The 15,635-nt window shown below is 36.2% G+C and overlaps 1 protein-coding gene across 1 annotated transcript in view; it reads right to left on the bottom strand.

Annotated features, from left to right (window-relative positions):
- Positions 1-15,080, bottom strand: part of LOC116072230 (zinc finger protein 317-like) — a 23,208-nt gene extending 8,128 nt beyond the window's left edge. The window contains 5 exon segments of the mRNA XM_031343574.1: positions 488-614; positions 1,130-1,269; positions 1,958-2,163; positions 12,955-13,021; positions 14,869-15,080. Of these exon segments, the coding sequence (XP_031199434.1) occupies positions 488-614; positions 1,130-1,269; positions 1,958-1,988 (298 nt within the window). The 5' untranslated portion in view covers positions 1,989-2,163; positions 12,955-13,021; positions 14,869-15,080.
- Positions 15,081-15,635: the final 555 nt, after the last annotated feature.

The following is a 15,635-nucleotide window of genomic DNA, read 5'->3' as shown; positions in this document are numbered from 1 at the left end:
GTGTGTGTGTGTGTGTAGTCACCAGGCATCCAGATCTACAACTCTACTTCACTCTGGAGAAAGTCTCTCACTGAAGTTGGAGCCAGGCTGTTATCCAATAATCTCCATCCTATTTCCACCTCCCATATGGCTTGGATATCACATGTTATCTACAATAATATCCACCTTTGCATGTGACTGCTAAGACTTTGACCTTTGGTCATAATACTTTTACAGTAACTTCCTATACTCACTGAGCATTCCCTGGAGACAAGAATGGGGACCTTTTACTTTAGACAATCATGGTTAAGCTAATTCACACACTTAAAACCCCCTGAGCTGAATGTAATGGGCAAGACCTACTACTATCAGAGAACTTATGAGAGTAGGTACCAGTTCTACTTGTTCTAAAATTTGTTACAAAACCCATTTAGGTTTGGGTCATAGCAAGTACTACTACGTAAAACATCTTATCCTGGAATAAATGAGGGAAAAATTATAGCCTTACCCAGTGAACTTAGATTGTTATAATTCTCCAGCATTACATCTTTGTACAGTTTTCTCTGGGAAGAATCTAGCAGGGGCCACTCTTTTTCAGTAAAGTCCACAGCAATATCTTGAAATGTCACAGACTCCTGGAATAACATACACATTTGAGGTCAATGAGAAACCAGCTCATAGGAAGATGATGGAGGCAGAATATGGGCACAAGAGATATGATGTGGTTTTTCCAGATATAGTCTGCTGAAGGTTTCTGTGTATGTGTTAGAAGGATATTCCCAGACAGTGTCTTTTCTGAGTTGATCTTAACCTGTCTCATTGTTTCAAACACAACTCCAAAAAGAAAATTTCTTTCCATGTCTAGGGTGGCTGAGAACTTTATAGCCTTACTTCCTTTCTGTCTCTACAAGCTGATTCTGAGCACTATGCAAACATAAAAGAAGCACTTGTTACACAAATAACCTCTAACTAGTAATGACTTTCCTAGTAATGACTACTGCCTTCTGACTTTCCTTGGTATGCTGGTCTTTGACGAGGCATTCATTGACCTAGATAAATATCTACAAGAATTACAACACAAAGTGGTGGTGGTGGTGGTGGTGTCCTAAAATGTACTTGTCCCACCCTTGAGCCTTGTGATCTTACGTACCTGAGAAGAAACACGAACCGGTGTATCAGGCTCTGGAGCATGGCAAGCAAACAAACCCAAATTCTGCTGACAAGAATCATATTTTGACAGAAGAGGAAATTCTGATTCCTGGTTTTCTGCAGAGTCCAGAGAGGACATAGCTAAGGCAAGAAAAGAAAGTTCTTGAGATCCATCTACCCACTCAGTAAGCATACTCAATTAAGTGCCAACACTCACACAATATTCTCCATATTTACAAACAAGAACAGAAAAGGTGTTGGTGATACACAACCATGAGCAGCAATATATCCTACACATGACTTGCTTAGATCCATTAAGTTGTGGGATCTTTGCATAAACATATGTATCTAAGGGATGATATTGAAGTTTAAACACAAGATTCATTTATGCTTCACAGCTAACACACATAGCTGAGTACTTTTACAACATAGTTACTTTGACTAACCTGTCTTATGATGTAAATTTAAAATTTTCCTCATAAAGTTTCAGATTTTGTTTTCAGGTTAGGGATATTCAACCTCTAAACACTTCCTGTTTCAGAGTGAGGAAACTGAAGTCCTAAGAGGTAAAGCTGCTGCCTTTCTCAAATTTATGAAAGCATATCACATAAGGTTAGCTTTCACCTTTACCTTCTTCACTATATATGCCAACTATGCACATACTCTTCTTTGTCTCAAACGCACACGTGCCCTTAGTCAGTAACACAGACTACTACTGTTCAGCTCACTCATCCTGACTCAAGAGCTTACATACATGTATCACCTTTATCTCATGAGTGGTTGGAAACATACAAGCTAATTTATTAAGGGCAAGAACATAAGAACTTACCAAACTTGGGAGATAGACTGATGGTAGCCATTTGTGGGGCAGGTAATCTTAGCTGAATGTGGGAATGCTCGAAGAAGCACTGCTTTCCTAAGCCAACAAGTGCCACAAGGGGGTCTTCAAAGGCTGTCTCTCTTACTTAGTGAGGAAAACACTGAATTTTGTTTCTTGACATTTCCTCTTGACTCATAATCAGACAGGTTATCAACCTAAATGAAGAGGCATTTCCACTAACATCAGGAACAAGGCAAAACTGGTCACTGTATCCATACCTTATTGAATACAGTACTTGAAGTTTTAGCTAGAACAATAATACAATTGATGGAGAGCAAAGGAATATAAACAGAAAAAGACAGAGTTTATGGATTTTTAATCACAGATATGATCATACATATAAGTGATCCTAAAAACTCCATTAGGAAATTTCTACAGTTGATATACAATTTTAGTAAAGTAGCAGGATACTGAAATCACTTCACAAAAATCAGTAGCCTTTATCTATAGGAATGCAAATGGACTGTGAAAGAAGTAAGGAAAGCAATACCTTTTACAATAGCATACACACACACACACACACACACATATACATACACATACATATATATACACACACACACACGTAAGATTTTGAATATATATACATATATATAAATATGTATATATTGGGTACTGAATCTAAAATATCCTGAAAAATGAACTGCTGGAAGTATTACCATCCTCAATTTTCAAATTGTATTACAGAAATATAGCTACAAAAACAGCATGGACTGACATTAAAAGAGGCACGCTGAGAAATAGAATCACATTTAATACACAGTCATAAGTCCACACACCAATGTGCAACTGATTTTTGGAAAAAAAAAAAGCGGGAAAAAAGATAGCACCTTCAATTAATGATGCTGGTCCAACTCGATGGCTCCATGAAGAAGAATGTGAATAGATAGACACTTTTCACCTCACACAAAACTCAACTCTAAATGGATCAAAGACCTCAACGTAAGGCCAGAAGACTGAATCTTGTAGAACAGAACATAGGGAATAGTTTGAACTCACTAGCATGAGATAAAGTTTCTGAACAGAACAACAATAACAGAAGCAATAATAGACATGTTGATCAATAGAATCAATTGAAGACCCAGAAAGAACAATTAATAAATGGAACCTCATGAAACTGAAAAGTTTCTGTATGACAAAGATCACCATCATTTGGAGAAAGAAAGAGGCCACAGAATAGGAATAGATTTTTGTCAACTATATTTCTGATAGAGAGCTAATATTTAAACCACATAAAGAACTTAAAAAAAAAGAGAGACATTAAGAAAACAACCCAATTTATAAGTAGGATACAGATCTAAACAGAGAATTCTCAAGAGGACATACAAATGGCTGAGAAGCACTTAAAGAATGTTCAACATTGTTAGTCACCAGGAAAATATAAATCAAAACTATTTTAATATTTCACCATCCATCAACCAGAATGTCCAAGATCAATAAAACAAATGAATGTTCATTCTGGTGAGTTTGTAAGTAAGGGGAACACTCAACCATTGCTCAGGGGAATGTAAGCATGTATAGCAATGATGAAAATCAATGTGGTGGTTCCTCAGGAAGGTAGGAATAGATCTATCTTGAGATCCATCTATAGCACACTTGGGTATACACCCAAAAGATGCTTCATTCTATTATAGAGACACTTGTTCAACCATGTTCATTGCTACTCTACTCATAATAGTCAGAAACTGGAGACAGAACTGGAAGGGTAAGTGTGTAAGTCCAATTCCTAACCCAGAAGCTATCTTTAACTGGCAACTGCATACACATGAAAATTAGTTTTCTCTAATAGTGTCTCACTGAAAAAACAAACCACTCTTAAGGGTAGGCCTCAGCAGTAGAAGATCAAACAGTAAATGGGGGGAGGAGGGAGGAGAAAAAGGTAAATAATTATTAGTAAAAAAAGTAAAAGAGATTGCAAACTATTTAGAACTCCAAGAACAATTTTAAAAGTAGAACAAACTTAAAAGAGTCACAATTCCAGGCTTCCACAGTATGAAAAATGACTAAAGTATACACAGGAAAATCAAAACAAAAAGCTAGGGAGAAATCTAGTATGAGTAGACAAACAATTTTCAGTAAGGGCACAAAACAATTCAGTATCAAAGACCCATTATGACTACTGTCTTAAAACTCTTAATTTAAATTTAAAATGTAAGTTGATCTTATATTCATTATAGATACAAAAAAAGATCTTAAGTTAAAACAACAACATCAATAACAACAAGCAAATCAAAATACCTTTATGGATGAACTCAACACCAAGAACACAATCATAAAGATTAACTTCAACAATCTTGAAGGATTTAGTTAACTGTATATACAGTCCCAGATATTGAGGAAGTGCAGACAGGAGGAAAGAGAGAAAGCAAGAAAGAAAAGTAAAGAGAGACAGAGGAAGGGGCAGAGACAGAGAGGAAAACAGCTTATAAGAGTTAGGAAGAAGTATGGATAAGGAAATGTAGGGAATTCTAATCAGCTTTAAAAGGAATGGAGTTCTGATATGTGCTATAATGCATATAAATAAAGACATTGTACTAAAACAAACTAGCAAAACAAAGAAGGACAGATATGTGATTTCACTTGCATGAGGTCCAAAAAGCCAGATTCATTCACGAAGGCAAAAAGCAGAATGCTTTTGCCAGGGGCTATAGAAAAAAGAAATGAAGGCTTATTCTTTAAGGGTTTTACAGTTTCAGTTTGAAGTTACAGAAAACTGTGTAACAGAAGTTACACAGGTGTAATGTAGGGCACTGTCAATGTATGGATCATCACTGAATTGATCAATAAGGGCTAGGTTTTACTTTATTTCAATTAAAAAATGATTGATTACTATGTCTTTTGTGTGTATGTATATGCTTCATGTGTGTTCCTGGTGCATGTAGAGATCAAAAGGCAATGTCCTATTCTCTAGAAATGGAGAAACAACTATTATGAGCTGCCACAAGGATGCTGTGAACCAAATAAAAGTCCTCTGCAGTACCAAGTGTTCTGACTGCTGAGCCATATCTCCAGTCACTTATTTTATCTCAAAACTTCAAAGTGTTAAAACTTATTGCACAGGAGAATAATTAGACATAAAAAAAAAAAGATTGCACATTCCAAAACCTAAAAGGAAAACTTTAAAACATTTTCAGAATTACTACAAATGTTGGAAGAAATACTGACTTAACCATGAGTTAATTCCCTTCTGGAATTATATCATCTTAACCTGATAATATGTCCAATTATAATTGAATAATGGAATTTAAATTTAAGTTTTTTGTAATATTAATGTATGTGTATCATTTCCCTTTCCCTACAATCCCTCCTATTAAATTTCCATTTTTCTTTCCTATTTATGGCCTCTTTTGGGGACCTATATATCAAAACAGAGCAAAAGCCCACCAAATTATTTTGCTTTACCACTTAATCTTTTTTGTATTTTCTTTTTATTACATCTATCTATCATCTATCTACCTATCTATCTATCATCTATGTATGTATGTATCTATGTATATATGTATGTATGTATGTATGTATGTATCTATGTATCTATCTATCTATCTATCTATCTATCTATCTATCTATCTACCTACCTACCTACCTACCTACCTACCTACCTACCTACCTACCTACCTATCTATCTATCTATCTATCTATCTATCTATCTATCTATCTATCTATCTATCTATCTATATTATTCATTATATAGGTGGCTGTAGTTTTTCTCCTTTGTCCATGTGGACACTAGGCATCCAACTCAGATCTTGGCACATGCAAGTTACCTAATCTCCTGAGCTACCTCATTGCCATCAAATTTTCCTAAATTTCATTAACTATTTCCTAACTGATTTGATAGCACAGTGGTAAAAAACAAACAAACAAAAAAAACAAAAACAAACAAAACAAAACAAAAAAAAACAAGCAAAACTAGATTAACCTGTTATTTTTTTCATAAGGCAGCCACACTAAAAATATGACTTTTAAAATTTTACACATACTCATGAAAAGCATCACCTGCCCTAATACCTGTTCAATCATTGTAAACTTTATTTCACTCTGATACTTACAGAAACAGAGAAGAATATCTACCTAAATCGTAAACACTTGCAATTCCCAAGAGATATACACAGAGAGGTATAAACTTAAAAATATTTGAAGATCTGAAGATATGAGCTAGAAATGGGAAGAAACACTTAAAAGAGTAAATCCTAATATTAATAAATACATTGTTAATTTACTCAACTATTTACATATTCATAGTCCCACTATTTGAGATAGTCTCAGTGATCAAAACAGTTATCTCATATATATGTATATATCACCTTTGGACATTATGAAAAAGGTACACATTCATATTTAGTAGCTTTTGTGTGTGTGCTATGGAATTTCACTCTAGTTCAGATTCTTTGAAGAAATTTTCTTGTAGAAATTACTTGTCAATATTTACAAATTTTAAAAAAAAGGATTATGCATGGACTTTCCAATAATTCATTAAGTGGCAATCAAAACTTTGCAAGGAAGCCAAGCTTGGTAATACATTCCAGCAACCCCTCATACACAGAAGGCTTGAGGATTGAGAATTACAAATCACCTTATAATTTCTTTTATCTACTGTTTTCTTTTGTGGGAGTAGGTACAAGGGAGGGTGGGGAGCATGAGTGGAATATAGGTGAATGAAGTAAAATTCACAAGGAATCAATGACAAGTTTTAAACAAATAAATGGGAGGATAAGAGCAATCTCAAACATGCATTTGTGTATGTGCATTCTCAAACAAAACAAACAATAAACACACTTGGAGTGAAGCAGAGGAGAAACCCAGCAGCAAGGTTTTCTAGTCTGGAGTACAACATAGCACCTCAGTATATGGACCAAAGGACAAGAATTATGTGAAGATGCCCCTGATCATCAGTTTCCCAGGGACTGTGGCATCCCCATGTGCTATCAGAACCTACTGTGGGTCTCTCTAACAGTGACCATTGTGGAGGATCTTCAGGTATTCTGACTGGTACCCTGGAACTGAAACCCTCCATGGCCAATTGTAAACCCACTTCCTTACTTTCTACCAGGATCGCCTGTCTCCAGCAGCCATAGGAAACCTCACAGAAACTCTGATTTGGGTCCTCAATAAGGATAACTAGAAACTGGATCCCAATCTTGCCTGAAAGCCAACAGAGCAATACAATGGCATTTAGAATCAACAAAAGTATTTATAGAATAAAATGTCCTTGATGGTTCTCATTTTTAATTTTATTAATTAAAAATTTTAATTTTATTAATTCTTTGAGAATTTTGATCTATTCACTCTCATATAATACTCAGCAGCTCCTCTGCCCTACCTACCTCTAATTCTTATCATACTTTTTAAAAAGTATACATTATCTTGAAGCAAGTGCACTTTCCTCTGGCTCTTACACTCCTCTCGGCCCATCTTCTCCAACCATCCCTAAGCCTTCTACTTTACTAAATGTTCTCTTTTCTATGTTGCAATAATTAGAATGTTTCATTTTCGCAAAAACTACACCTCCAATAATTTCTTATACCTAAAGTCTATTAAATTTTTCCTCTACTGAATGAATTTCAAGATAGTAAAATACTTAACCAATATTTATAAACACACTTAAGCCTTTGGTTACGTGCTAGGAAATTATCTTCTGGAATCATTTGATTTGCAGTTCCTTTAGCTATGTACATATTTCTTACACATGAGGGAAAATACTTAACTTGCCAAACTGGTGAATTAGTTTTGGAAACTTTTAAACTAGGCAAAGAATACAATATAGATGGCTAAAAGCAGAACAGAATTTTACAGCTAGACTATTAATATGAAAAAATAAGAAGAAAGGGTATGACTGGAAGATGTAATTCAATGATAGAGAACTTTCCTGGAATGAGTAAAGGCTCTAGCTTTAATCTTCAGCACTGCAAAAGAAATGGCTAGTACAATGGGTAAAGCGCCTGCCATGCACACATAAAGACATGATTTCAAACTCTCACTACTCATATAAAATACTAGCATGGCAATTCAAGGCCATGGCCATATCATAGGAAAAGAGAAGAGAGCACTAGATTGGGATCTTGTGGTCTTATTGGCCAGAGTGTCTAGCCAAAACAGCAAGCTCTGAGTTTAATACCACACACTATCTCCAAACAATAAAGGCAGACACTCAACAGCAACCTATTGCCTACACACATGAGTGAGTATACTCATACATATATATGTGCATATATGCACAAAGCCATAGGAGGAAAAAGGAAAGAAAAGGAAGAGAAAAGATGGAGCTATTTAAATTACATAGCCAACCTTGTCCTTCCTCTCTATTTCCTACATTCTTCATCCAAATGGTCAAATACTGTCACTTCACAGTCAAAACATGCAAAGTTCTGGCTATTCCTCAGCATCTATACTATAACTGCTTTGATCGTAGACTTCATCCTTCACTTAATCAACCTAAAATCTCCTAAATCAAAATCAATCTCCTAAATCCTTTGGTGCCAGGAACTTTGTTTATAAAATATGTGTAACATCAAATCTTTGCTGAAAACAGTCTGAAAGTGTCAAATTTCCTCAGAATTAAGTCCCTGACCCAGTCACTCTTATGCTAATGCACAATGACTTCTTCACTGAGCCCTATGCCCAGAAATGCACACACTTAGGGCCCTGGCACTTGCTGCCTCTTGCTTCCAGAGTTCTTCTCTACAATCTGTGTCTGGGTGGCTCTTCTTTTCGGCTTTTTATTAAACTTTAAGGCTCCTGAAATAGTACTTTCTATCTACTTCAATTACTATGCAAACCCTTACCTTTTTTCATTATAAAATTTGTATAATTTCACTTAATACAATTTATTAAGTTATAACAGGCTATTTTTTACTACAAATAGATAAATGTGGATCTGAATAACCAATAAAGCAGAGTCTAGAGATAGTAATATGGTTTAGTAGTGGGATGTTTGCTTAGCAGACTGAGGTTCTGCATTTGAGCCTCAAAATCACACAATAAAGTGGAAGGAAGGGTAGAAAGAGGAAGGGATCAAACAGTCCTGCAAATCTTGCCGTCATCATCCTCACAGAAGTGAAGATACCTTAAAGGGCCCCCAATAGCCTTCCCTTTGCTACCAGACTGCTGAAACAATTCAATCCAGAAAATAAAATGTACCCAGGAATCTCACTGGGAAGGTTGAACTTTGGTGTCACTCAGAGGGGGAACCTATATTCCTTGAAGAGGCTTCTGACAATTTATCAGATTATATTGCAGGAGATACCACATGTTAACTGGAACTGCTAATTATATACACTTCCCCCTCTGCTTAAGGTGAAACCTCATGCCAGCGACTTGGAGAATCATTACAGTATTTTCTTTTTCCACTGTGGACTCACTGAATGAATATCCTTTCCCTAATTTTCACTTTGATCTTTTTAATTGCCTTATTGAGAATGGTGACCAAACTTACTCTGCCAAAGCTGATAGGACCCAGGGTCTGACCCTAATTCCAGCTACATTATTCTAAATTCCATCTGCTTCAGTAGTGCACATTTTGAGTTACCCAGAAATATATTTTGGTCCCGAATCACTTAAACCTATGGGCATTTTGAGCACTTGGGGAACAATGCATTCTTTCTCTTCTATGCTTTAGCCTACAAATGCTCACAGAAAACTGGTTAGAGCTACCCTCCTGCAACTGATACTCCAAGGACCCACAAAAAATGGCCAGTAGGCACTGCTTCTATAATGGCTAATTTAAAATGTCACTTTTGAAAAACTAATCATCACCTGGGGGAGAGACTCAATTGAAGAACTAACTGTCTAGCCCAAACAGGACTGTGGTCATGCACAGGGAAACTAGCTCAACTGTTAACTGACATAGGTCCCTTGCTGAGTTATAGGAGCAGGTAAGCAGGCAGCACAGATCCACTCATTTCTCTCTGCTCTTGTTTATGCATATCATGTGGCTGGCTGTCCTAAACTGCTGCTTCTGCGTCTTCCCTACAAAACCTTTCTTTATGAGGCTTTTTGTTAATTTGTCACAGCAACAGAAATGAAAGTATGATGCCATACCTCCACAAACTATAGAGTTTACTTGGTTAGTTTTATTTCTACATTTCCAACCATGCAATACACTCCAAGTAAGGTTTCGACTTCTCTGCTCTGTCTGCTGTCCTTAAGCTAGAGTGATAACTCATAACAGAAAAGTAAACAATGAGTCAAGTAACAAATGAACAGAAGTCAATGCACATTTACTCTTACAGCAAGATAGCTTCTATGAGACAAGTGCCTTGCAAGCATTACAAAGAAAAGACCTATAAAGAATTCGAAGGGTTGGAAATACTCTCAAAGGTTCTGTGATATGAACAGCAACCACAGTGCTAAGACAGCCTTACAGTTTAGTGCAGTACCTTAAGCTTTGTCATCTACTTCATGGAGCAAATTTTCCAGGTAGTTCAAGCTGAGAGAATACCCCTACATCCAAGTTAGACCTGTGGAATTTGTCCAGTGTTCTACAGTAATACAAATGCAAGAGGTATACAAATGCAGTACAGAGACTACTAGTTTGGGATGAAGGTCACAAACTGGTGATCTCACATACAGTTGCAGCAAAGATTAACTGTATGTAGCACATCTAGAAATAGCTATAGGGAATATTAATTCTGAAGTTTTCTGTAAGATACACAATACAAAAGTGGTAATCAGAGGGACAGCACCATGGATGAAGTAGGATGCAGTTTTCAGAGGTACCAGATGTTGGATTCTACGGCATCTGCCTTTGGGACACAGTGAATATTATCTCATTGTGTATTGTTTCCTCAATACTACTACTATTCAGACACATTTTTTTCCTCATAAGGATTCAGACTATGGAAATACAACTGGCTAACAAGGAGTTATTCTACTACTATTCCAGCTGGAGAGCACAAAATGGGGAGGGCATTAAGTTCAACTACTTAGGTTCCTTTCACTAGAGTGCTTAACCCAAACAGACATGGGGTATCGTGTGTTGGCCCTAAGAAGGGCTTCTCTGAACTGGCAACGTAGAACCTGGGACACAGCAGAACGTATGCCAGTCCTTGTTTCCCTTCTCAGAAGGGTAGAAGTTACACCACAGTTGTCAAATTTGGTTTTGTGCATCCAAAGTGTCTATTGGGAAGACCTTTTCTGTGTTGCAATTCTTCCAGTGTTTGACTTTATTTCCATATATGACTTCACAACACAGTGACACACAGGGCATTCATATGTAATTGCAACTATTACAAACAATGCAGCATTTTAATTGAGCTTGCCCTTGCTGGGCTTATATCAACTCAGGATACAAACATATACAAAGCAATATATATCATTGCTTCTGGAATTCCACTACTATTTAGATCCATTTCTCTCTTCACTATTAGCTATAAACAACATGAGTTGCATTCTCAGTAAATCAATATAAATATTTCAATATATCTCTGCTACCTAGGCCATGTTCCAGGGGCTAATAGGGAAGAGTGATATTTATTTCCAACAAAATGTTGAGGAATGACATTCAGAAGAAACCTCTATATTAATACAAATAACAAAGGAGCCATAATATATAATAATCATATGGCAAACTATACTTTACTGAGCATGGTGAGGCACTGGGGAGGGACAGAGAGGGATATCTTTAAGTTTGAGGCCAGCCAAGGTTGCATAATAAGACAATGTCCCCAAAACAAAACTGTACAAAAACCGCAACACAGTATTTCCCTTTGAGGAAACATGACAAGCATCTAGCCTGAGTCAGGAGAAAAGAAATACTGTTACAAATTAAATAAAGAAAATGATAAGCCAAAGCAGGTTTATAATCCTAGCAATATATAGTTAGAAGTAGAAATATCTGTAGAGCTGAAAGTCATGCTCAGCTATCTGGGAAGTTCAGTGTAACTTGGGCTTTCATGAGACCCTGTCCCTCTCACACAAAACAGATAAAATGTCAAAAAAACCTATAAAGCAGAAAATACATATTAGAAAATGGATTATCTAAGACAAACAAAGTTATGATGTTTTTGTTATAAATCAATCAATCGATCAGTCAATCAATAAATAATCAGTATCTACATCAGGCATGGTACACACACCTCTATAATTCCAGCACAGAGGGAAGTCGGAACACAATGATTATAAGCTTGACAAGCCAGTCTGTACTACTCAGTGAGAATCCGTTTAAATAAAAAATAAAATAAAATAAAGAAGATTAAGTACATAAATATTAGGAATATGTAGGACACATTAAGACATAAGTGACTGTGAAGAAACATTTATTATATAGCTTAAGGATTATGAAGAAATAGTAACTTCCGAAAGAAATGTTTACTATAACAAAATAGAAAACATGGATGCAACATAATCCTCCACGAACTCAAGCACAGCTTCGAATAAAATTTTCTAGAGCTGAGTGAGATGGCAAAACCCTTTAAGACCAGCAGGGCACTCTAGCCTCTGAAGCAGGATGACTGGGAGGCTACAAACTCAGATTGTACTTTTAAAACAAAAAGTGTGTATGTGCATCTGGGCACACTCAAGAAGGTCAGAGAACAATCACTGAGAATCAGGTCTGTATTTCCACCATGTTGATCTAGGGTCTCTGTTATTTCTGCCATGTTGTGCTTTCTAGAACAGTTGCACAACCCCATACACACTTGCCTCTAGTCCATATTCTACTATGTGAGCCTTCAATTCTCCTTATTCTACTATGTGAGCCTTCAGTTCTCCTTAAAAGAGTGATGGGATTTGACGTGTGCACTCAAGTTGTAAGTCAGATCTGCTCTGTAAATGATTTCATCCACTGAGCCATCTTACTGGACCCCTAGTTCTTATCTTATGCATCCCAGGTTGGCCTACAACTAGACAGTATACTGTATACACTGGCCTTGAGCTTCTGATTCTCCTGCTTCTACTTCCTAGGTGCTAAAATTACAGATGTCCAACAACATATCCAGTGATATTCTTACCCAAAATATTCCAGAGTTTAGAGGAAAAAAGCCTCTGACATGTTTTAGGAAGATGGCTGGAATGAGCCTGAAATGAAAAAGAAAAACGTAACAGTAAAACACACACTCACACACACACAAGCAAACTCAGCAAGAAGTCCCAAATGTCAAGAGAATGTGTCCTTTCTAAACTTAGTTATCACTGAAAAGTCAACTGTCCTAATTCCATTATGCTTGAAAACAAAACAAAACTACATTTGCTTATTCATTCAATGTACCAGTTTTATATTGGCCAAGCACAAGATATTTCCATCCATCAGCACCTGAAAGACAGCAGGGAAAAAAAGAACAGAAGAAAAAAGAAAACACTTGGTGGAAGACTACAGCAATACAGAAGGAAAAGAAAAGGAGAATAAAAACAAAGGAACAACAACAGTTAAAAACAACAAACAAAAACCAAAACACCTCCAGAAAAAAAAAAACAAAACAAGTTCCTTGACATAAAAATAGAAAGAAAAAATTCCAGCATGAGAAATCAGCTTTACTTAGAGTCAGAAGGAAAGCAGGATCATGTATAATTATGGTAGACAAATTCATTACCAATATTTCAAGTCTCCATCCAAACCAGAATATAACAAGTGTGTACAATTAAAAGGAAGTATACATATTTACTTATTTTAGTCAGGTGACAGAACTGCCTATGAATAACATCCAAATACTGTACTAAATTAGCAGAAATATATATTTTAGCAAGAATTTTGATCTTAAATTCATAAAGTATAACAGTTTGAAGAAAATATAATTGAGTACTCAAAATCAAAGCTCTCAGATATATAAGCAGATTAACTATAAATTTTAATAGCATAAAAAATGTCAATTTTCTAAGGAGTTAAATACAGATCCAACATACCTTGGAAAAAGAAATGCAGCCTCTGTGTTTTACAATCTCATTTTAAAATATAAGGTGTGACACTATTGAAAAGTGATGACTACCTTTTTAGTTTAAGATACTTGATGCAATGAGATATTTGTATCAGTAGGAAAATGATTTTATTAAAATACATAATAGTGCAACATATATTTAGGGAACAGTAAAATCCAAAAGGGAGAGAAAAAATATGCACTATAACAAGGACACACAAGTCTTTAATGATCTCCATCGTAATGTAGCTTATAAATTCACTAAATGGTCATCTTTCTAATTTTTTTCATAGTATAAAAATTGCCATTTTATTCAAAATTTAAGTGTATAATTTCCCTGGCACCTAGTATATTCATTATTGTGTAACCATCATTACTGATTTCTAAAGCCATGTTTATTATTTACGGATACCATTGTCACCTCGTAGATAGCAAACAAAAATTTGGCCTCTGCAAAGAACATAGTTGTTGCTATCTTTAGTTATATGTTTAAATATTAAAGTTATGGCCTTTATTAAAAAAAAATGGAAAAATATTATGGGAAAAGTTCAAGGTAGAACATTAGCGAATACAGTATTTTAATTAGACTAACTTTCAAATTAAATTAGCAGTATGTTAAACGGAATTACAACTATTTTTACAAGTAATGTATACACATGAGGATTGCAAGCTAACAAACGCATAAAGTAACTGGTGATTTAACATAACGGAAAAGGTATCATGCAAGTTTAACAACAACAAAAAGAAAAAAGTGTGCACATATCCACGGTAGTTTTAGAAAGAAAACCCATGCTAAGAGCAACCCCTGCCATTCTGTCCATGAACATCCTGTTCTACATACTGTAAAACCAGGTCAGCAGAAACTCCCTTAGAACCTATGTTCTAATCCAAGTTCTCCTGGTCGCCACCTAAGGGACCAAAAGGCACGCCTCCTAAGGTTTCCGGTGCCCTCATCCGGGCCACAGCCCTTTGCTTTCTGCAGCTAAGGGGTTAAGTGGTGAACCACGGGCTTACCCGACTGAGGGTGGCATCCAGGAAGCGGAAGTATCCGCGGCTAAGGCGGAAGAACTAGAAGTTCACGGAAAGGCCCCGAACGCTTCAGAACGCTTCGGGGAACCGAAGGGTCCCGGCCAAACACAGGAGAAACCCCAACCATTCTTTCATACGTGTGACTTACGACAATAGCTCCCTGAGAGTAATGGCTTCTACTTCACTTCTGCCTTCGAAATCTCGCGAAACTTCATTAGCCATTTATAACGTGAAACCTTCACGGCATGCATCTTGGGAAATGGAGTTTGATAGCCTTAAGGAGCCCTGCAGTTTTGGTGAACTAGGAACTCTCGCGAAACCAATGGCCTGAGAATTACAATCGAAATGGTTTGTGGGAAATGTAGTTTCTAGGGATAACGGCCTTGACAAGGATGCTCAAGTAGAGTATATATATTAAGAGTATTTTTCCAAGTTGTAATTGCACCACAGCATCTTATGGACCTGTCTTCAGCTTGTTCTTTCTAAAATTATCAACCTGTTAGCACTCACTCTTCCTACTTTAAATATTATGTATGCAATCACTATACTCTACTCATAACCATACCTATACCCCAAAAGCTAGACTGCCTTACTTATATATTTCAGACACATTAAAATACTGAAAACACACTCAACCTAGCCTCAAATATAGCAGTTTTATCAGCTTGTTCATTTCAAAATCGTTGTCAACACAAAACTGCTCTTGCCCCAGACAAATTTGTTCTGAAACAAATACCAAAGACCATGACCCA

This window comes from Mastomys coucha, unplaced genomic scaffold (genome assembly GCF_008632895.1).
Source record: "Mastomys coucha isolate ucsf_1 unplaced genomic scaffold, UCSF_Mcou_1 pScaffold23, whole genome shotgun sequence".
In the NCBI taxonomy this organism is placed as follows: domain Eukaryota; kingdom Metazoa; phylum Chordata; class Mammalia; order Rodentia; family Muridae; genus Mastomys; species Mastomys coucha.
The sequence above is the reverse complement of the archived record's forward strand: the minus strand, read 5'-3'. Positions and strand labels throughout refer to the sequence as shown.